This window comes from Gekko japonicus, unplaced genomic scaffold (genome assembly GCF_001447785.1).
Source record: "Gekko japonicus isolate JY-2015 unplaced genomic scaffold, Gekko_japonicus_V1.1 scaffold109, whole genome shotgun sequence".
Lineage (NCBI taxonomy): Eukaryota > Metazoa > Chordata > Lepidosauria > Squamata > Gekkonidae > Gekko > Gekko japonicus.
In genome coordinates, this window is record NW_015164185.1 from 1,255,723 (window position 1) to 1,275,882 (window position 20,160).

The window sequence follows — 20,160 nt, forward strand, 5'->3', positions numbered from 1 at the left end:
CCCTTTAGCCTCAGCTCTCACAACAACATCCTATTTTCCCTCACACGCCCGAAAGGAGCACTTCAGTACTATGAAGCTTGCCCTACTTGGTACCGAATCTGCTGATGAAGCGGGTTCCACGAGTAGGAGGACCCTAAACGTCACTTCCGGTAACAATATTTGTGCCTACGGGTGCAGCGGTGACAACAAACGTCAAAACTTCACGAGTCCGCGCGTGGAAGAGGTGACGACTGATGTTTTTGCGTAGGGACCCGGAAGCCGACCGTCTCCACCAGCTATATGAAGCTGCTTGACCCACTTCTCATCCGCTGAGGATCGCGCACCAATTTGAACACGACTCGTCGCGGCGGCGGTCGGGACCGGAGCTAGTGTAGGTAACGAGTGGGACACCCTAACTTTCTGGTCTGAGTGGAAGTAAGAGGCAGGGGTTCTGACCAATCGTGGTCCTCGGGTGGCGGGCGGCGGGGGGGTGTTCTTATTTGGAGCCAATTGTGAGGGGAGGGAGCGACTCCGCTGTTTTCTCATCCTAGTGCAGTTGGGAACACCTTTAAGGGGGCTTGTCGGCTGAGGGAGTGGTTCGTTGTTCCTGGCCAGTTTTCGCTCCTGTAATGAGAGAGTCACGTTCTTAACTCTGAGGCAAAACAAGGGGTTTCCCGTGCTCAAGTATAGAACGAGGAGTCTGTTTGTCTCGTTTGTGGGGCATGCAGTTGGGAAGAGGGAACACGTTCGTTAGTTAGGCCACACTATGCTTATCCGCTGACATCTGGAGCTTTTAAATGTTGCGTGCTATTTACCTCGTCTGTGTTGCTCAGCATTGTCTGCTCTGACTGCCAGGTAGCCGGAGGTATTTCACAGCACCTGAGATGCCTTTGTTGGAATGGAGATAGTTGAAACCTTCTAAATAAAAATGGGTAGCGGTCTTAGTCTGTAGCAGCAGAAAAGAGTAGCCCCTTAAAGACTAACAAAATATGTGATAGGATATGAGCTTTACTGAGTCACTGCTCACTTCTTCAGATATTCAGGCATCTGAAGAAGTGAGCAGTGACTCACAAAAGCTCATACACTTCTAAATAAAAACGTGTGTGTAACCATCCCTGCCACTGAATGGGTTTGCCTTCAACATAATGCTCTTCCTCCTTTCCTTAGTACTCTAATCTGGGAGAACCAGGTTTGATTCTCCACTCCTCCACTTGCAGCTGCTGGATGACCCTGGGCAAGCCATAGTTCTGCCACAGCTGTTCTTGAAAAAGAGTAGTTTCTTTCTCAGCTCTCCCAGCCCCACCTACCTCACAGGGTGTCTTGTGGGGAGGGGAAGGGAAAGGAGTTTGTAAGCTGCTCTGAGAAATTTTGTTTTATTTTGAGACAGCTTTTTTAAATGACAGAACCTCAGCCTTTCCAGAGTGTTTCTAAAGGTGAAGATGGAAGATCACATCCATTTGCTTTAAAGCAGCTACATAAGTTGACTGCAACTTGGTGGCCCCTTCTACCACCACCACAGGGTTTCTTATTCACAATCACTAATTACTGTTAGACTTTCATAATTGTGCCCATCATGAAGCTGTATGCAAGTCACTTTGCTGTACCTTGGCATGATTTGCATCAATCAGGAACAGACTGGATAATTATGTCATACTGCTGTGAGACATTTCTGCTTTAAGAATCGTTTTAAAAAGTGCATGGGTAACAAGAAAGCAAATATTCCACATGCAATAGAATTACATCCTAGATGTTTAACTCAGGCCCCGGTCACACGGCAAAGTTGCCGTGGGAGAGACATGGATGGTGGGCGGATTATCCGGGCGCGATCACACCCCAACATCTGGGAAGTGGAGCGCACCCATGGCTAGCAGTTCGAAAGCAAGAAATTGCAAGTAGATAAATAGGTACCACTTCAGTGGGAAGGTAACAGCGTTCCGTGCCCCTTGGTGTTTAGTCATGCCGGCCACATGACCACGGAAATGTCTTCGGACAGCGCTGGCTCTTCGGCTTTGAAACGGAGATGAGCACCGCAACCCTAGAGTCGGATTCGCCTGGCTTTCGAGCAAGGGAACCTCTACCTTTACCTTTTTACCTCCATGGTACTAGTAAATGTTTGCCACGGGCTGCCTCCAGACGCCCGTGGTGTGATCGCGCCGGTGCACGGCATTCCCCTCTGGTCCCTCGTTTACCCGCCGGCGCCGAGGGAAGGACCGGTGGTGTGCCACCAGCGCGTCTGATCACGTAATCACAGATCAAACTGCGCCGGGGCAATTAGCCACGCCCCCCCCCCCCCCTCGATATCCGGCCCGTGTGACCAGGGCCTACATGGAACAATAACATAACCAACACATTTTTAATCTGGGTTATATGCCTCCTTCTCCTGGTAGTTTTCAAGCTTTGATGAAGTGAACCCCACTTTTAAGCTTACTATATTATTTGGTACACATTGGTCTTGCACCTCAGGCCATTGATTTAAGCTATGCTGTCACCTTCCACACCACTGGTGGATGGGAGCAAACTAAGCCACTGTGAGTGAGTGAGGCCACAGTGTGCAGGAGGGGAGAAGAAGGGAATGTGGCAGCTTCACCCTCCTTTCCCCACTAGGGCTGCCAAGTGGGGGCGGGTGGCGGGTAAACCCCCGCTTTGGAGGCCCGATTTCCGCTGCCGCGGAATCAGGCCCCGAGGGGAACTCCGCCCCCCCCAAAGCGCAGCGTGGTTGCGTCACTGAAGGTGACGCAACCACGTCGCTCATGTTGGGGGCGTGGCCCCGATCGTTGGAGGGAAACCCCTCCGATGATCAGGGCCACGCCCCCAACGTGAGCGGCGTAGCGTGTCACTTGGCGGCTCCCCCGCCACCAAGGTAAGTAGACTTGGCAACCCTATTCCCCACTGCTATGAGGAGGGGGGTCTAGAGTTTCCTTCTGCAGTTCAGGAGTTTGAGCGTTGCGACCCACATGCAAGAGAGTTTTCAGTCACAAAGTTTGAGAACCACTGCTCCATTTCTTTAGATTTGTGGATGAGTCTCTGGACTTCTGTGGCTGTGTTTCCCAGTATATGTTGGTGGACCTCTGAGAAGTGCCCATGTCTCGGTGGTGTTTCTGAGGGCCTAGCTTCAATCCCTGGTATGTCTAGTTAAATAATTTCATATATCAGGGCTGAAACATATCTTTTCTGAGTACCTGGAGAGCTACTACCAGTCAAAGTAGTCTGGCAATGCTCATGATTCTGTCTTCCTATCTAGAACCTTACTTATCAATAGAGGCCTGCTTTCCCATTTCTGAGTGGCTACTGCTTCAGTGTATGGCATGGTTGTTTTTTATCATAGGGACTAGTGTCTGTGGAATGCGTGGGCTGCTTGTTCTGTTGGTCTGTGCACTGACTAATACTATGTTGAGTTGACACAAAGCTTTCTCTGTACAGCACGTCTCTTTCACAAGGTAGGTTTTGAATCCCGGTCCTTTGGGAATAGAATTGTATTGAACAATGCCAATCTTGTGTCCCTTCTCTTATATCCTTTTACTGTCCACTTTTGTGCCTTGTGTGGTATAGTTGATGTCTTATATCTGTTGTGTAAGCACACTGTTAGAGTGGTAAAGATACTCCTGTGTAGGGTGGTGGCAAATATACATGGGCACATATGCACATGGGTACAAGCAATATTCCTATCCAGTTTAAATGGGACTTTGGGTGGTGGATCAGATCTGGCTCTCAGTGTATTTCATATTGTTGATGTGCAGCCTGATCCTTGCAAAAGTTGGGCATGTCAGTGCTTAATATCTGACTGTTATTGTTTATCCATGTTTTTATAGAATACAGTGGCTGTGGTAGGTGTTATTGTTCAAAGGTTTCATTTCCCCCACCCCCGCTACTGAATAGACTTGGTCACTTGTTTATGTGAAGCTCTTCAAGATGTGCATTCAGTTTACTTAGCCTTTCCAGAGTGCCATACAGAAATGTTAAGTTATGATATAATTAATCAGTTCAGTTAAAGCAATTTAAATTAACAAATAAATACATTTTTAAATCTGTAGTTGGACAGACTGGCAGCATAAAAAATTGCACATTCCTATAATTGCCAGAATTTCTTTAGTGACTAGTATCATAATCTTACAATGGCAGTATTAGTCTAGTATCAAGAATCATGATTAGTCCTTCAAGTGAGCAGTATTGTGTGTTCTCGTGTTTCATTATAACAACAAAACCCAAGTCATATGAATGCAAATATGGTTTCATGTAAGCTTTGTTGACTCATCCATCTAGGTGCAGGTGGAGTCTGAAATATGAAGTTCTTCTGTTTTCCCCACAGAAACAGTGCATCTACAGTGTTACTAAGAAGGATTATACACAATAATCTTTTTCTCTTAGTGCAGAGAAAAAGATTATTGTGTATGTTGTTGATATGTAGAGAGGTGGATGAAGGAGGTTTTCTGGTCAAACTCTGATACATCTACAGATTTCTTCTGCCAGATGATGTTTATAATCAGAAATGTAGTGTTATTTGAGATGTTCTAGTGAAACTTCTATTTTATGATTATTGAAGAGAGAAAAATCCTTGAACAATATCAATAGCCTTTAATTTAAAGCTTCATTGGTCATGGCAATCATTTTTTAAAGATACTTCATTGTCCCTTTTACAGTCTAAGCCTATGCATATTCAGTTGAGCTGTCTTCCAGCTAAGGGCGCATAGGTATGTGACCATATACTTTAAGTTTCTGTTATGAAAAGGGATGCTGATATTGCTATTGTCAGATGTAGCGACCCATTAGATAGTTTGGTAACTGATCCCCAGGTCTAGGTCCCCAAAACATCAACCTCTTTAGATGTTCGCAAAAACAATGCAAAACCCTTTATTTAAGCAGGGGGATTTGTAAATGGCATTTTGTTTATATTTTTGCTAAAGTTTATAAAATATTATTATCTTATAACCTGTCTTGAACCTCCCAACAGCCTTATTTTAAATTACCAATTTTAAATTAAATTGAAATTTTGCTGTTTAAAATGAGATGCACATCATAAATTAGTACGATTGTTTGGGTGCAAAAACAAGTGGCATAGTAATTTGTTCTGAAAAGAGAAGCTTTTGTTCTGTCAGTAGCAATTATGAATGCATCTCTTGTTTCTAGACTATGCTAGCATATAATCTGGTTCTGGACGGGATTGGAAACTTTTTAAAAAATATCAAAATGCTTCTAGTGTTTGGCAGAGTAGTGTGCCATTGCTAATTATTAGTAAACAACTTCACCACATGTCCAGGTAACTGAAATATCTGAGCGTAATCCAGTTTAGTTCTGCAGTCAGAATTCGGTGTTTGTTTAATGCCAGTCATGTGTTATGCTCTTGTCCTGACCACTGATGTGATGGTGTTGCAGAGGGAACAGAAAGCACAAGTGTTTGCTGTTTCTCCATGTCTCCATATCTTCTCCATAACTGTTGCATTCTTTGTGCTCTTGGGTTAAGCAGACTATCTTCACTTTCAGTGCGTTCATTCCTATTTGGGTTTTTTTATATTTAAAGGGTGTAAACTATGCTTAGTAGCTAATACTGACTGTTATGAACACTTAAAGTGCCATCCTAACCAGAGTTACACCCTTCTAAGTGAATTAACTCTTATTAGGATGGCACATAAAGTAAGTGCTCAACAAGACTGGATTTTGGCAGTGTTTCTGTAAATATTTAGGGACATGCTTACTGCAAATTGTTATAATAGTTATGTAAGTATCTCAACATTACAATAATAGAAGCTATGGTGGACCCTGTTTAGAACTGTTTGTGTGGTCTGGCATGAGATATTTTTGAGTTGTTGAAAATGGGGTGCACGTACACATACCCCCCCTTTTTTTTTTGCTGGTTTGCAAGTTTGCTAAGAGGTTGACATAAAGCTTTCAAACCTTGCCTGATGTACATAACTGCTTCTAGAGCTATCACTGGTTTAGGAGGGTTGAGCTCTTTGCGGAAGAAAACATTTTGGTTATATGTAGTTTATATCTACGCTTATGCTAGATTACTGTAATGCTTTCTTTTTCTCTGTTATGTTCTATGCTCATTTTCCTGCTGTGGGCAGACATATTTTAGAAATGTAAGAAAAGCCTTTAGAACTACTTTATAATGAATGATTGCTTCTATGTCATCATAAAGTGGTTGTTTTTATTGTATAGGTGTAGATATATTGTAAACTAGAATGAATCTCCAAGTTGGAGTTTGTTGGTTGAAACCATGTTCTTCAAATAAATTGCCTGCAGAAGCCTCACTGAAATGAGTAGGTTTTATTATGAGGAACTCTGAGTTTATACAGCTTTCTTTCTTAGTAAATAAAAGCTATTATTGAAATACTTATTGTAGGTGCCTAATTTACAAGGTGACCAAACTAGACTTCAGGGACGTTGTTTTTAACTTCAGCCTACAACATAAAGTTCCTGGCAAGAATTAACAAAATAAGTCACATGGTTTTGCCATGAGGATTCTTGTTTTTTTTTTTTTTTTAAGCTAGAATTTTTAAAAGTAGACCCAGAGGTCTCAGCTAAGAGCTGTGTTTGATTTTTACTTTCTGATTTCTCTTCTAACTGAAAAACATCAGCAGTGGAAAAAATGAGGTTTATCTTTAGTATACTGAAAATAAGGCTGTAGTCTGATGTGCAGTTAGGCAATCCTATTGAAGTCAACAGGGTTTAAACAGCACAACTTAGTGCAGAAATGCAGCTTTGGCATATATTGCCATAGCTCCTTTCCCAGGGCAGTTTGTTTATATAGGCAGTGTCATTGCTCCCTTGCTTATATCGAATGCCAGAGAGAAGCAAAAGACATTCAGAGTCCTAGACCAGCTGTTCAGTAAGTAGTCTTCAAAGCTGGAACCAATAAAATATCGCTTTATTTTAGCCAGAAGAAGAGGAAGCCTGTTGTGAACAGTGGCCAGGATCCAGTCCTCCCTCTCCCATGTGTGGGTGGAAAGAACGTCCGCATGCACACAGCAAAGGAGGGGCATTTCCTTCCACCAGCAGCTCCTTGTACCACATGGGTTGTTATTCCAGAGGAAACCACACACACACAGTGTGAGTTTTCTAGGAGGACTGGGAACTGCTGATAAATGGGGAGACCAATAAACCATCTTTGGATCCCACCCATAACAGATTAAAAGAGGAAAAAAATAACAGGGTTTCACTGATGTACAGTTATAAGCAGAGATACGCCCACAGGACCTCTATTGTAATATAGGACCAAACAAGTTGAGCAGTACTAATTGTATGTCCTATAAAGTTTTCCTGATTTTAACTTATACTTCTGGCATACTGGTTAGCGATATGTGTTATGGCTCCTTTGTTATAGCACATTAAATGGTAAAAATCCAGATTTACTTCTACTAGGAGTTTACAATGTCCTTGCCTCCCAATAAACTTACAAAAAAGCCCCACTATCATCATGTAAGGACATTTACTATATTGTAAGCTTGAGTGATGAACCTTTGTTGTTTGATTTGACATTTTGTAGATTGCAGATTAAAGATATGTGCAACTAAATGCTCCAGGGTTGTTGTTTTTTGGGGGGTGGGGGGGATGACCAATATCTAATTTTTAAACTATCCCATGCCTGGAAATTTTCCTACATTATTGGCCATCTTCAGCAACAACAGCTTACTTACTTAAAAAAAATTAGAGTTGTGGCTGCTGAGCAGTTGGGCTAGTCAAGCTGTTCTGTAACCTGTCAAGCTGGTATTTGAAGACTACATATTCTATAAAACCATTTCTAATTAATCACACTTCTAAAGCTTACATCAGTTTTTTTTAAAAAATGGGCAGTCTTTTTGTAAGCCATTCCCATGTTGCTATTACCCAGTTAGGTAGAATTCCAAAGCTTTTCTAGGTTATCATATTTGAGTATTAGAGCAGCCATGGATTTCCTTTTTATGCACTGTTCACAATTTCGTACTTGAAACTATTAGACTGAAAGTAGCTCTGCAGCTCTGTAAATGTTTCAACCAAAAATAGTCTATATTTCAACCAAAAATGCAGTAACCAAGATAGAGGTTCCCTCATGTTCTGCATTTCTCTCCTTCCTCAGTTGCTCAGCCCATGCCTGTTCTTAACCATTAAGTTTGTAGCCCTTGTCTACAGTTATTTTATGCCTTTTGGGGGGTTTTTTGTTCATACTTATATCTGCTTTGGGTGGATTTCTGGGTTGATGGTTCTAATTGCTTTCCAACAGTTCTGCACCTTCTCATATTAAGAGTTGGACCTTTTGAGGATTCTATGAATTACCACCAGTTAACAGTAAACACCAGAATCATGACTTCAGGCTGCCAGTGATTGCTTGGAGTTGAATGTATTTTAAATTACTGGTACTGCTCTGAGAAATATGAGGTCTGATTGTAAATGTAAACATGCAGGTCCACTACTTTTCTTTTTCCTCTAGAGTTCCCTAGCAGATGGTGAAATAGTCTGTGGTCTTGAATCACTGTTCACTGGTGAACACTCAAAAGTAGCCATTGCTTAGTAATATTTACAGCATCAGCTTTGTAACTGTGTCCAAAACTAATGCAATAAATAAGATTATTTCCTTACTGTGCTATGAATCATGTTTGATTGTTTTCATTCTTCATACCTTGAATGAAAATTGTAATCCTATGAAATTATACATACTTAGCAACACAGAACAGTGGTAGGACTACTTCCTATTCCAGGGCTTTGTTTATTGAACTTTTTTGTATGTGTGCTTTCAATCTACAGTCTTGCAGATGGGTCAGGGGCTGTGGAGAGTGGCCAGGAACCAGCAACTGCAGCATCAGGGATATACAGGGCAAAGCTATCTTTCAAGAGAACATGGTAGAAGAATAGCTGCTAACAATGTTTCAAATGCAAACCATCGGAAACATGCCCAAGGAGGCATTGACATTTACCATCTGCTTAAAACTCGGAAATCAAAAGAACAAGAAGGGTTCATCAACCTGGAAATGCTGCCGCCTGAGCTTAGCTTTACCATTTTGTCATACCTGAATGCAACAGACCTCTGCCTGGCTTCATGTGTGTGGCAGGATCTCGCTAATGATGAGCTTCTATGGCAAGGGTAAGTTAATGAGAGGTCGTGCACACAGGTTACAACAAGCTATTTGATCCACAATTTCTTGTCCACACCACTTTCTTGTTTAAACAAAACATCAGAAGTGAAAAATTGCTGTACAATTAGTGTTAATTTTTTTCTTGCTTCTATTTAAGTAAGCAAGAATTGGTTGTAGAAATATCAGCTTAAACTTGATAAAAGCAGAGAATGATTGAAATTCAGAAGCAGTTAATTATTTTAATGGAGACACAGAAAGGAATGATCACACAGAAACATTATTTCAAAGGAAGTTAGTGTTTTTTGTAGATCGCATGGTAGAAGCTGTTAAGACTGTGCTACTAAAAGTCTAGTGGGCCTGTACAAGTAACACATAGATTCCTAGTCCAGATCAGAAGCAATTATGGGTACTTCTAGAGCTTGAGTTCAGCACAGCAAATTTTAACACTATTCAGTTGCTTAGTAAAACAGAAGAGTTGCTACTCCTGGTCTACTTTAAAAAGCTTAAGATCTAGTGAGCTCTGTTAGTGCAAGTATTTTGAAAACCAATGCTTTGGGCCTTAGAAAGTTGCCATCTATCTGGAAAAGAACATAGTTTGATAACGGAATTGTATCTGCCAGTAATTATTTGAAGCTGTGGGAAAGTTGGCTTTCCTCTCATATTCGCAGACTGCTTACTGGAGCTTGAGTAGCTGTTCACAAAAGGCATAATGTGGATGAGCTGACATTACACAGCTTCCAGACATTATGTAGATGCACATTAAAAATGTGTACATTACAATGGACTTTAAATGATCGCCACACTCGTTTTCTCCCCCACAAAACCATATATGTTGCATTTAAACCTATGTCAACTATGGGCCTTAGCAGTGGGATAAAAATTCTAGAGATAAATTTACCACTTGATCCCCAGTGAAAGCTTGCTTCACTGATGAAATTAATTAAAAAGTGTAACAGCTATAATCATAGTTCAATAAAAATTACTATGTTCAAGTACAAATTTAGAATCCAGTGGCACCTTTAAGACCAACAAAGGTTTATCCAAGGTATGAGCTTTTGTGTGCGTGCACACTTTTTCAAATACATTGGAAAGGAAGGTAAGAGTTCAAACTTATAGACAGGCTGAACAGCAAATTAACATGTAACATGAAGTTGTTTTAAGATATGCGAAGACAAAACTAAATAGCAGTAAAAATAATAGATGATAATATTAATAATAGTATTAAAGTTTGTCTTTGCATATCTTAAAACATCTTCATCATGTTACATGCTTTTGCTTTTAGGCCTCTAAGTTTGAACCCTTACCTTCCATTCCAGTGTATTTGAACAAGTGTGCATGCACATGAAAGCTCATCCCTTGAATAAAACTTTGTTGGTCTTAAAGATGTCACTGGACTCTACATTTGTTCTACTGCTTCAGACCAACACGGCTTACCACCTGGAACTATGTTCAAGTACGAGATGTAATGATGATGTTGGTGTCATAGGATTACTGCTGAGTGGGGTACCTCTTGGGGAAAACCCAGTCTAGAAAAGACTGCTGTGGGAATGATAAGGGATTTATAAAATTATGCATGCAGTGCAGAAAGTGGGTACAGAGAGCTTTCTTTCTCTCTCTCTCTCTCTCTCTCTCTCTCTCTCCCTCCCATAATACTAGAATTCCACCCAGTGAAATTTATGGGCAGCTGGTTCAGGACAGACAAAAGGAAATACTTTTTTACTCAACAAGTAATTAAATTGTGGAATTCATTGCCAGTGGATGTAGTTATGGCCATGAGGGTAGCTGACTTTAAAAGGGGGTTTTATTCATGAAGGATAGGTCCTCAGTGGCTACTAGCCATGGCAAGTTAAGGCAACCCACCATATACAGAGGCTGCAAACCTCTGAATACCATTGCTGGGAGGCAACACATTGGCCTCTATGCCCTATTTGTAGACCCTCCACAGCAACTAGTTGGGCACTGTTTGGAGAATGTTGGGCTAGATGGGTGTTTGGTCTGATCCAGCATGGCTGTTCTTGTGTTCTTAAAATGGCATCCTAGCACACCATAGGACAATAGGAGGTATTTTAGAATCAGTGGTAAAGGTTATTCTCCTTCAGTGTTATCTGGAGGTCTTGCTAGAATACCTTTATCTCTTTGTTCCCCTTCCCTCCCTCATTGCAGTGAGTTTTGAAACCATGTTGGATCTGAAGTACATTGCACAACATTTCTATAATTGCATCATGGTAGATAATGTATGTAATATTTTTGTTAAAATCCAGTTCAGTCGATGAAATTGTAGTTTGAATAATTTTAAAGCTCAGAAATTAACTGCTTTAGAAAGCGGAATAACAAACAGGGAAAACCTGGGCAAAATTTACCAGCAATTTGACCTACATAGACCTGACAGATTTGAATGAAAATCCTTAAGATCATCTTGCACAGTCAGTTTGTGTCAAATGTTCTTAGTGAATGTCGTTACTGGATTTCATAGAACCTTGTCACAGGTACATAAACAATACAAAGTATGCTAGTAATGTAAGCATCATGCTCCACATTTAAGTGCTGTCTACTGATTATATATTTGACTGAAAGGGTAAAAAAATATGGGGTTGTGATCTTGAATGCTACCCCCACCACCAACCACACACTGGTTCGCATTCCTTCTCTGTGTAATGATTGATTCCCTGGAAGAAAAGCTGCCCTTTACTAATGTGTAGTTGGGTTATTATTTTTAAAATTCAAGGTTAGGGTCAATTGATGTTTACATTACTTACCCAGTTAGTCTCTGCTGTATTAATGAGCCTGTTAAAATGGGAAGCCAAGTACTGGATTGCACTATTAAGCTCTTACATTATGAAGGCTTACATGTGTTTTCCTTTATCTGTTGGGACACTGCAGTAAGTAAATTTAGACATACATGTTTTTGGAAGATTTTGAATCTGAATATTGCTATTGATGCTCTCTAACTGTTCATATGAAACTGTTTCTTGATTATAATCAGAGAGTTTAATTTCTCAGTTGTTGCACAAATCCTGTATACTTACAGTGAAATCCTTAGCAGTCTAAACCCATTAATTTCTGCATAGAATTGCACTGTAAACTATATTGCTTTTGTTTTTCAAACAGAATGAAACATTGGTACGAAAAGCATATCTGAATCTACTGACTCCGGAGTAGCCCTACTAAAGACTGGAATAGTGTTGCTTAAGGAGTGCAGCCTTAAGAAACCTTTTAAAATGCTACTGCAGTATTATGTAAAAATATTTAAGTAATTCTTATACATTTCCAGTAGGTTTAATAAGGAGATAGCATTATATTCACACTGAGTATTCTTCTTCAACTTTTGTAGATTGTGCAAGTCCACTTGGGGTCACTGTTCCATATATAATAAGAATCCATCTCTAGGATTTTCTTTCAGAAAACTGTATATGCAGTTGGATGAGGGAAGCCTCACCTTTAATGCCAGTCCCGAAGAGGTAAGTGAAGAGCAGCTGTCATTAGTTAGTTTAGATAACAATTCTGATGTTCTTGTTTAAGTTTTCGGTTGCTTTTCAAAGCATAACTTGCTGGTGTGTGGCATTCCTCCCATGATGAGCATTTAGACAATACTGGTCACTAGAAGCTGGGAACTTGAGCATAAGTTTTTTTTAAAAAAAATATAGCTTATATTGAGATCCATTTGAACTGGCTTCCAATCAAATGTCTTTGAGATCTGGGGATGAGAGATGATCTATGTTACATTCATGGCTTTTTTTCTGGAAAAAGAGGCGCCAGAACTCTCAAGAGGGAAGTGAAGTTTTCAATCTGTATATTGAAAACTCATGAACTTTTTAACATTTTTAAAAGAGGTGCTGGAACTCCATTCTGGAGCACTCCCCCCTCCCCCCAAAAAAGCACTGGTTACATTCACTCTGATTGTAGGATTAAGAATAAATTATCCTTTTTTCTTGCACAGTAGAGAATTAATACATGCAGTTGGGGCACAGTCAAATGTAACCTCATTTCTTAACTAAAACTGTAGTTGTTTGGTATTTGTCTGAAAGGGTAGTATGATGTGCACTGCTGTTTTACTTGAAGAGTGCTTAAATAGTAATATTGCTTCCAATGGTTTTCTAATATTGAAACACATTTGGAATCTGTATTAGACTACTGTGTACATGACATGTGTGTATGAGTTTTCCATGTATTTAGATCTCTCATCGTGCATTTTCTAATTGCCTGTTTGCTTTTTCTGTCTTGTAAACCTGTTTTGTTGTTGAAAAGGGCTTCAGGTTTGAAAGATAAATTTTAGATCTAAGTATACATTTATGTACAGTGAAATTACACCCTAAATAGCATTTTGCATTCTGAGTATTCAGAAGTTTTAGGCTACTGTACTCAGATATTTAGATATAAATCAGTTGCACATCTGCCTACTATAAAGTCTGTACAGTGCTGGAGATAAAGTTGTAGTCATGCCTACCCTATCAGTCAAATTCTCCTGAGTAAAAACTGGGACATTATTCATGCAAAGCAGATGCTTTGCCAGTGAGCCACAGTCCTTCTCCTGAACATGTGGCTTCTTTATTCTTGGAAATAAAAATGCAGCATTTTACTGACAACCCTTGAACATTAAAATCCTTGTTAGGTGCCACAGATAATTTGGGTATGAACTGGATTGAAATACCATCTGCCAGCTTGTTCTTGCAACTTCTACAAAAGTGCAGTTATCTGGTTCCTTCGCACTATGGCAGCAACGAGTACTGCTGAAGTGGTAGCAGCAGTTGTTGTTGGGACTGAAGTCAGACTCCATTGTGTGGGTATCAGGGTTCCCTTGTGCCAGAGCTAGGCAATCTGGCAGTGAAGCAGCAGCTCATAGTCTTCAGACAGCATTAAATAGTGGTATCTCATCCTCTTTAATTGGGAAATATATTTTATCTCTTACATTAAGTGCCTTTTGAAGTGTAAGATCATAGTGAGGTCCATGATATTGAAGGGAACATTTCACTCCAAAGTTTCATTTGTGCAGCCTTTTAAAAGTTTTAAAGAGAAAACAAAAGAGCTAAAAAAATTGGTAAAATATTTCTGTAGTATGGAAGTAATAAAAGAACTGTACAAATTACATTTTTATGACAAATGCTGGGTCTGTGAGTTTTCTGAATACATTTTTAACATTTGGAATGAAATCTGTGGCTTCAAAACATGCATAATGTGCATATGCCTGTATTGGAACTTGTGTGCAAAATCATGCATTTATTCCATACATATCATAACTTGGAAGTTCCTGCTGTAAAACAAAACAAAAAGGCTAAATAATACATTTTGGATTAGATTTCTTCATGAAACTAAGTTAGAAAATTAAATATGGGTCCATAGGATTTATGTGTCTGTAATGTTGTCTTTTTAAAAAGCAGTGCTTGTTGAGGCAAGCATGTTTTCTGCTGCTTTGGTACATATAAAATCTCAACCTTAATGACACTAATATTTTGTATGTGTATAAATTGGACTGAGCATGCTCAAATGTAGTTCTAGAGACAGAATCTCAACATAATGGTCCTTTATAATTGTTAGGATTTATTCCATACCAAATTATCTAGATGAACCTAAAAAGCTAATCTTACATATATAAAACATCTCTTTGTCCCAGGGAGTCAACTACTTCATGTCCAAGGGAATACTGGATGATTCACCAAAGGAAATAGCTAAGTTTATCTTCTGTACGAGAACCTTAAATTGGAAGAAACTGAGAATCTATCTTGATGAAAGGTAATTTGATTCTGAAAGGGGGGAACACTATTCCATTTATTTAAAAGAATTGCATATCTGATTAAAATACTATGGAGTAATGGGGTAGTTAGCAATGATGAAGCTCAGGATATTCAATTTCATTCTGTTCTCATCATTTGACCAATAAAGTGTGTTCAATTAAGCAAAAATGTATCACTTAGAAATTACAGACACATAGCATTGGTTAGTTTAGGATGCTGATAATACATCTCTGAATTTGGACTTTTTCTATTATGCATCAAATTCTTAAAATTTGGCGCAGGGAAAGTGATCCTTAAATCACAATGTGTTACACAAATGGCATTTGGACACCCCACCCTGCAATTTGTAGCATCAAAGTTATTTTTTGTAGTCATGGATTCATTCTGCTTATTTTGATCCTTGGTTTTAGTGCTTCGGCACATATAGTCACGTTTGGTTTTCACACTCCCCCAGTATTTTGTCCATATATCATATTCAGGGTTTGTTAGGAACAATGCTACAATCTCTGTTTGTGCCTCAGGAAGAGGGAGAGTAGCTGAGTCATAAGGAAACAGTACATTGAATTAAATAATAATCATGGGGAGTTTTGAGTAAGGCAAATTGTTTTCCATTTAACTAAATCATGTAAAGAAACAGTATCTTAGAGTTGCTGTCTAGGGAAAGCTCTCCGGTCTGCACACGGAATTCCAGGGTGTTACAGGGGTGTATTCTTGCTCCTCATCTTTGCTTAATCACAAACCATTGTGTAGTTCTGGATGTATGATCTCCACTGACAACTTCTTATCAGAGATAACAGTCCTGTTAATGTTTACTTCATTGCATACCTTGAGACGAAAGAGAGGCAAGAGCCTCTATCTATCCAGTCCATGAAAGTCCACATCCAGTCTACAAAAGGTTTTCCACAATCACCCTGTATTTCTCTAAGGTTCTACAGGATTTATTGTTGGTCTGTTCAGGAGGCCATCTTTTGAATAAAGGTTCCTTGTTTGTGTGCTTCTTGAGTATTTAAATAAATGAGAGGTCATAATGTGGCCAGGAGCTGCCATCCCAGAATAATCAAACGTATGAAAAGACCCTTAGAAACTGCAAAAGTAACTATATACACTTGGGAAACTACTCCAAGTGTTGTTCAAGCGTGGAATAATGTGATAACAATAGCCCAGAGATGAAAAGGGTATATAAGCATGTTGGGGGGGGGGTCACTTTAGGGAAGCTTGGCCATTCAGCGCTGTCACGTGCAGTGGTGATTTCTATTGTGACTTGTTCCTTCTTTCCATATTGTCATCAGTTCCCTTCTTGTGCTGTCATTTGCAGCTGTTTTGTGTTTTATCCAACATCCTCCTTTGTACATTTGTTATGTGAAGGATCTTGTTGCTGTTTAATGTTGTCTGTAGAAGGCTTCTTAGGTTTTAGGACTAGTCATGTTCCCTCTAAGCTGTGGAGTCTTGTGAGCAAAAATCCTACTTTGTGAGCTACTGGCATTAAAGTTGTGAGCGAGCGATTTGGCTACTGCATAAATTGGTTTGCTCTGGAGCCATCCTTCCTGAGCTAAGGTGAAAACGTGTGAGCCAGAGGCTAAAAAACTGTGAGCTAGCTCACACTAACTCAGCTTAAAGGGAACACTGTGAATGTGCAAACGTTTGAGAGGTGTGCAATTCTGTGCACCTTTAATTGGGATGGAAACATTTTATGGGTAAGCATGCATAGCACTAGGCCCTGATGAGGATAGAAAGGTAGGGTATAAATTTTATAAATAAACTGTAATAAATTGTTTGAGTAATGTCAGCTGATTTGGTAATGTTTTGGAAGTATTCATATCATATGCGTGACACTAACTGAGAAATATTCTTAGAACCTGGAGGGTCTGGAGAAGTGTCCCAGATGTATACACATATTCCCAAAGTCAGTGCTACCCACTAACATGGCAGCACAGGTTTTTAAGATCTGGAGAGCTTAAGTGTTAAATGCATGCTAGTGTTTTTCATGCTGTAATTGCAGAATAGCTCCATAGTGGGAGAAAGCAATCAAATTATATTTCTCTTTTGTACCATCTTATGTTGCTATCCTGTGCTGAAAATAGGGTAAGTTCTTTCCACAGGCTGAAAATAAATTCTAATGTAACTTTTCTTCTCTGAAAGTTCTTCAAACAATGCCAATTGATTCATAGATGTTCACTTGTATTACTTAAATTACTTGTTATTTCACAATGCTGTCTACTGAAATGTAGTCTTTGACCTGGGTTTTCCCGCTTTAGCTTCAGGTATCTTTCTGGGTAAGCTGCCAATTCCAGCAAAATATTTTCATGAGTCTGCCTTTTTGAAAATCTGTTGAAGAGCAGTGCTATGGTTTAAAGCATTACATCAGAACTGGTACTTAAATGGCCTTATTTTCATAGGAACTATATGAACCTTCAACTGGGTATATTAACAGTATTAACTTAGAATACATTTGACAGATTACTGCCCTCCATGCATATTACAGCTAGTTCAGCTTTTGCGTCTATTTCTTTACCCTTATCAAGTTGCACTGAAGCTCTGTTTCATTTCACTATTTTAGGAGAATGACTGTATTCTTGTGATATTTGTCTTTCTAACGGCTAGTGTTAAATGGCAATATTCTGTATTATATGATTGATCATGATCTACTTTTTAAATACTATTTTGCCATTTTATATACATATGAGGGAAAACCATTGTGTGTGTCAGAACATTCTCTTTGCATTGTTCTTTCAAAGATCAGAAGCCTGCTTGAACAAGGATGATACTGCTTCTGTACCCTGCTTCTGTACCTTTAATGCTAAATATGCATAGAAAGGCTACTTTCCTGGGAGTGAGCCAACATACTATACATTAGTTATGAGTAGAATTGCATAGTATGAGGCCGAAGAGTACACTAGTACACTGTTCTAGTTGAATATTCTTTACTTTAAAATCATTTTTCTTTTCTTTTTGTTAAAAGGGTCCTGTCCTATTTCTAAATTTGAGTGCACAGTTGTTTAAAAAGTAGGCATTTGTCTTAAAATGTTTTCTTTTTTTCTTCAAATCAGGCGAGATGTTCTAGATGACCTTGTGACACTACACAACTTCAGAAATCAATTCCTGCCAAATGCACTAAGAGAATTTTTCAAACACATTCATGCCCCTGAGGAGCGTGGGGAATATCTTGAGACTCTTATCACAAAGTTCTCACACAGATTCTGCGCTTGTAACCCTGATTTGATGAGAGAGCTTGGTCTTAGCCCAGGTAAAAGGGGGGGCTTGTATCCACTTTATATATAGCTTGGAGCATCAGTTTCTACTGTAAATTAAGACCTGACTAAATATAGCTTAGTAATAAGATTAATACAGCTTACTTCCTAGAAAATGGATTTAGGTTTGATGTGTAAGGCTGAAGCCCAGCACAGATTTGCATGCTCTGCAATTTTAGTGTGACTCAAGTACTGCCTCCTTAAACTGGTTGCTTTATAGAAATGAACCAATATAGTGTGTGTTGCATACAGGGTTGGGTAGGTATGAATTCAAATTCGGTCTGTCCCAGGCTCTAAGCCTCAACACTAGCATTTAGCTCCTCAGACTGTTCTTATATACAATGTAACACCTTGGAATTTAAGCCTTAGAATAAGCGTCTAAGGTCTGTGTCAAATGGTTGCAGATTGACCAGAGCTAGGACTTCCAGTTGCCCACCAGGTCAAGGGATCCCCAGCGGCCACCCCCCCACTGCCAAGAAGCTGTCTGGCAGGGGGGATGGCATAAAAATGGGGCGGAGTGCCAGCAGCTTCCCAGTGTTCCCCATGTGCCATCAGTACATTGCCAGGGAGTTTTGTACTAATGCACTAACATTATTTCTTGTGTGTGCCGGAAGTGATGGCACCATGTTGCTGGCAACATTGCTGGCCTGGAATTCTACCTGCCACTGGGAACTCCCTCCTGCTGGTTGCTGCAGGGACCTGGCAACCGTAATCAGAGCTAAGTTATTAGGAAAAAGCATGGTGCAGTGACTTGGATGACCCAAGAACAGAGGCATATCCATGTAAAGAACAAGCAATTAAATCCATTCTCATGTAACCTTGAATATTTACTATACTACTTTTTTAGGAGATTTAATGCAAAGCTGCAGTAGTAAAAAGTGTTCCTAAAAATCAGCTGAACCCCGCAAAGCCTGTTGGGCAAATTCATGAAATACAGGCTTATTAGTATGTTACTCCGTAATAGCAAAGAATAGAATCTCAGTGTTCAGAAGCAGAATACATCTGATGACCAGATATAGGGACCGAAGACTGTACTGTTGTTGACTTTGGTCTGATCTAAAAGGCATTTTTAATGTATTCACATTCAGTGGCTACATGTAGGTAATGTTACTGGGTTTTATTATCATGTTCTGAAGAATGAAGTAACTTTTAAGGTGGAAAAAAACTTTAACTTTCTTTAAAATATAATTTCAAGTTCTCAAAGCCATTTTTCCTTTCTTCTTAGATGCTGTGTATGTACTATGCTACTCTTTGATCCTGCTTTCCATTGATCTTACTAGCCCTCATGTGAAGAATAAAATGTCAAAGAGAGAATTTATCCGAAACACACGCCGAGCAGCTCAGAACATTAGTGAAGATTTTGTTGGGCACCTTTATGACAATATCTACCTGATAGGCCATGTAGCTGCCTAAAAAGCACAATTTGCTAGGACTTGGAATTTGTAGTTTGACCGAACTTAAAGCTATCCAAGGAATTAATTTTGGTAGATATGGGGTTATATTAGTGCTGGTCATTCTCTAACCTCTGTCTCCAATGCAAATGTACATGAGCAACTTTTTATTAGCGATTTACCATGGGAACTGAAAAAAATGCAGTTTTTTCCTTAATTTTGCTTACAGTTTGCACAGACATTGCCATTAGTCTGATACACTACTGCTTCTGAATGTTAAGCTGACATTATGATTTTAAACTGACAAGATGGTGGACTTGTGCAGTAGATTTGCTTGAGAACTTTAACCAGTTTTTTTAAGTAATGTGTACATATTTAACTAAAGAGATTTATAATCATAATTATTTTATTGTAAAATATTTTAACTAAAGTTTTTTCTGTCTCTCTCTTAGAATATGACTTTTGTATTTATTTCTTTACATTTTAGAGCTGTTCTTGTTAATTGTGTTGCTGTTTTATGAAGTGTTCAGGGTGCAGACTTAAAAAGGGTTTTCAGATGAAACCGTTCTAAATTCTCAGTTGCCATTTGCAGTCGTCCTGGATGAGTTGGATCTCTAGCTATCTCATTTTTGTGGCAGAGCTAGATCTGGCGTGCAGAAAATTATGCTGCTAAAAATGAAAATAATTTTTATAATAACATGATGCAAGGGCAAAATTGTGCAATGGCATAAATATTAATTTCTTGGGGACCTGGACAAGACATAAT

General features: G+C 39.4%; 1 protein-coding gene across 2 annotated transcripts; it reads left to right on the forward strand.

Moving 5' to 3' along the window:
- Nucleotides 1-144: 144 nt before the first annotated feature.
- On the forward strand, nucleotides 145-19,830 carry FBXO8 (F-box protein 8). 2 transcript variants are annotated; one of them, XM_015408139.1, is made up of 6 exons: nucleotides 145-374; nucleotides 8,698-9,034; nucleotides 12,358-12,484; nucleotides 14,635-14,753; nucleotides 17,803-17,999; nucleotides 19,229-19,830. In XM_015408139.1, exons 2-6 carry the CDS (start codon nucleotides 8,706-8,708, stop codon nucleotides 19,414-19,416), a joined length of 960 nt encoding a protein of 319 aa, XP_015263625.1. In that variant the 5' UTR covers nucleotides 145-374; nucleotides 8,698-8,705; the 3' UTR covers nucleotides 19,417-19,830. The 2 variants fall into 2 exon arrangements, with proteins under 2 accessions (XP_015263625.1, XP_015263624.1); XM_015408138.1 differs by having other exon boundaries at nucleotides 145-370.
- The last annotated feature ends 330 nt before the right edge of the window (nucleotides 19,831-20,160 follow it).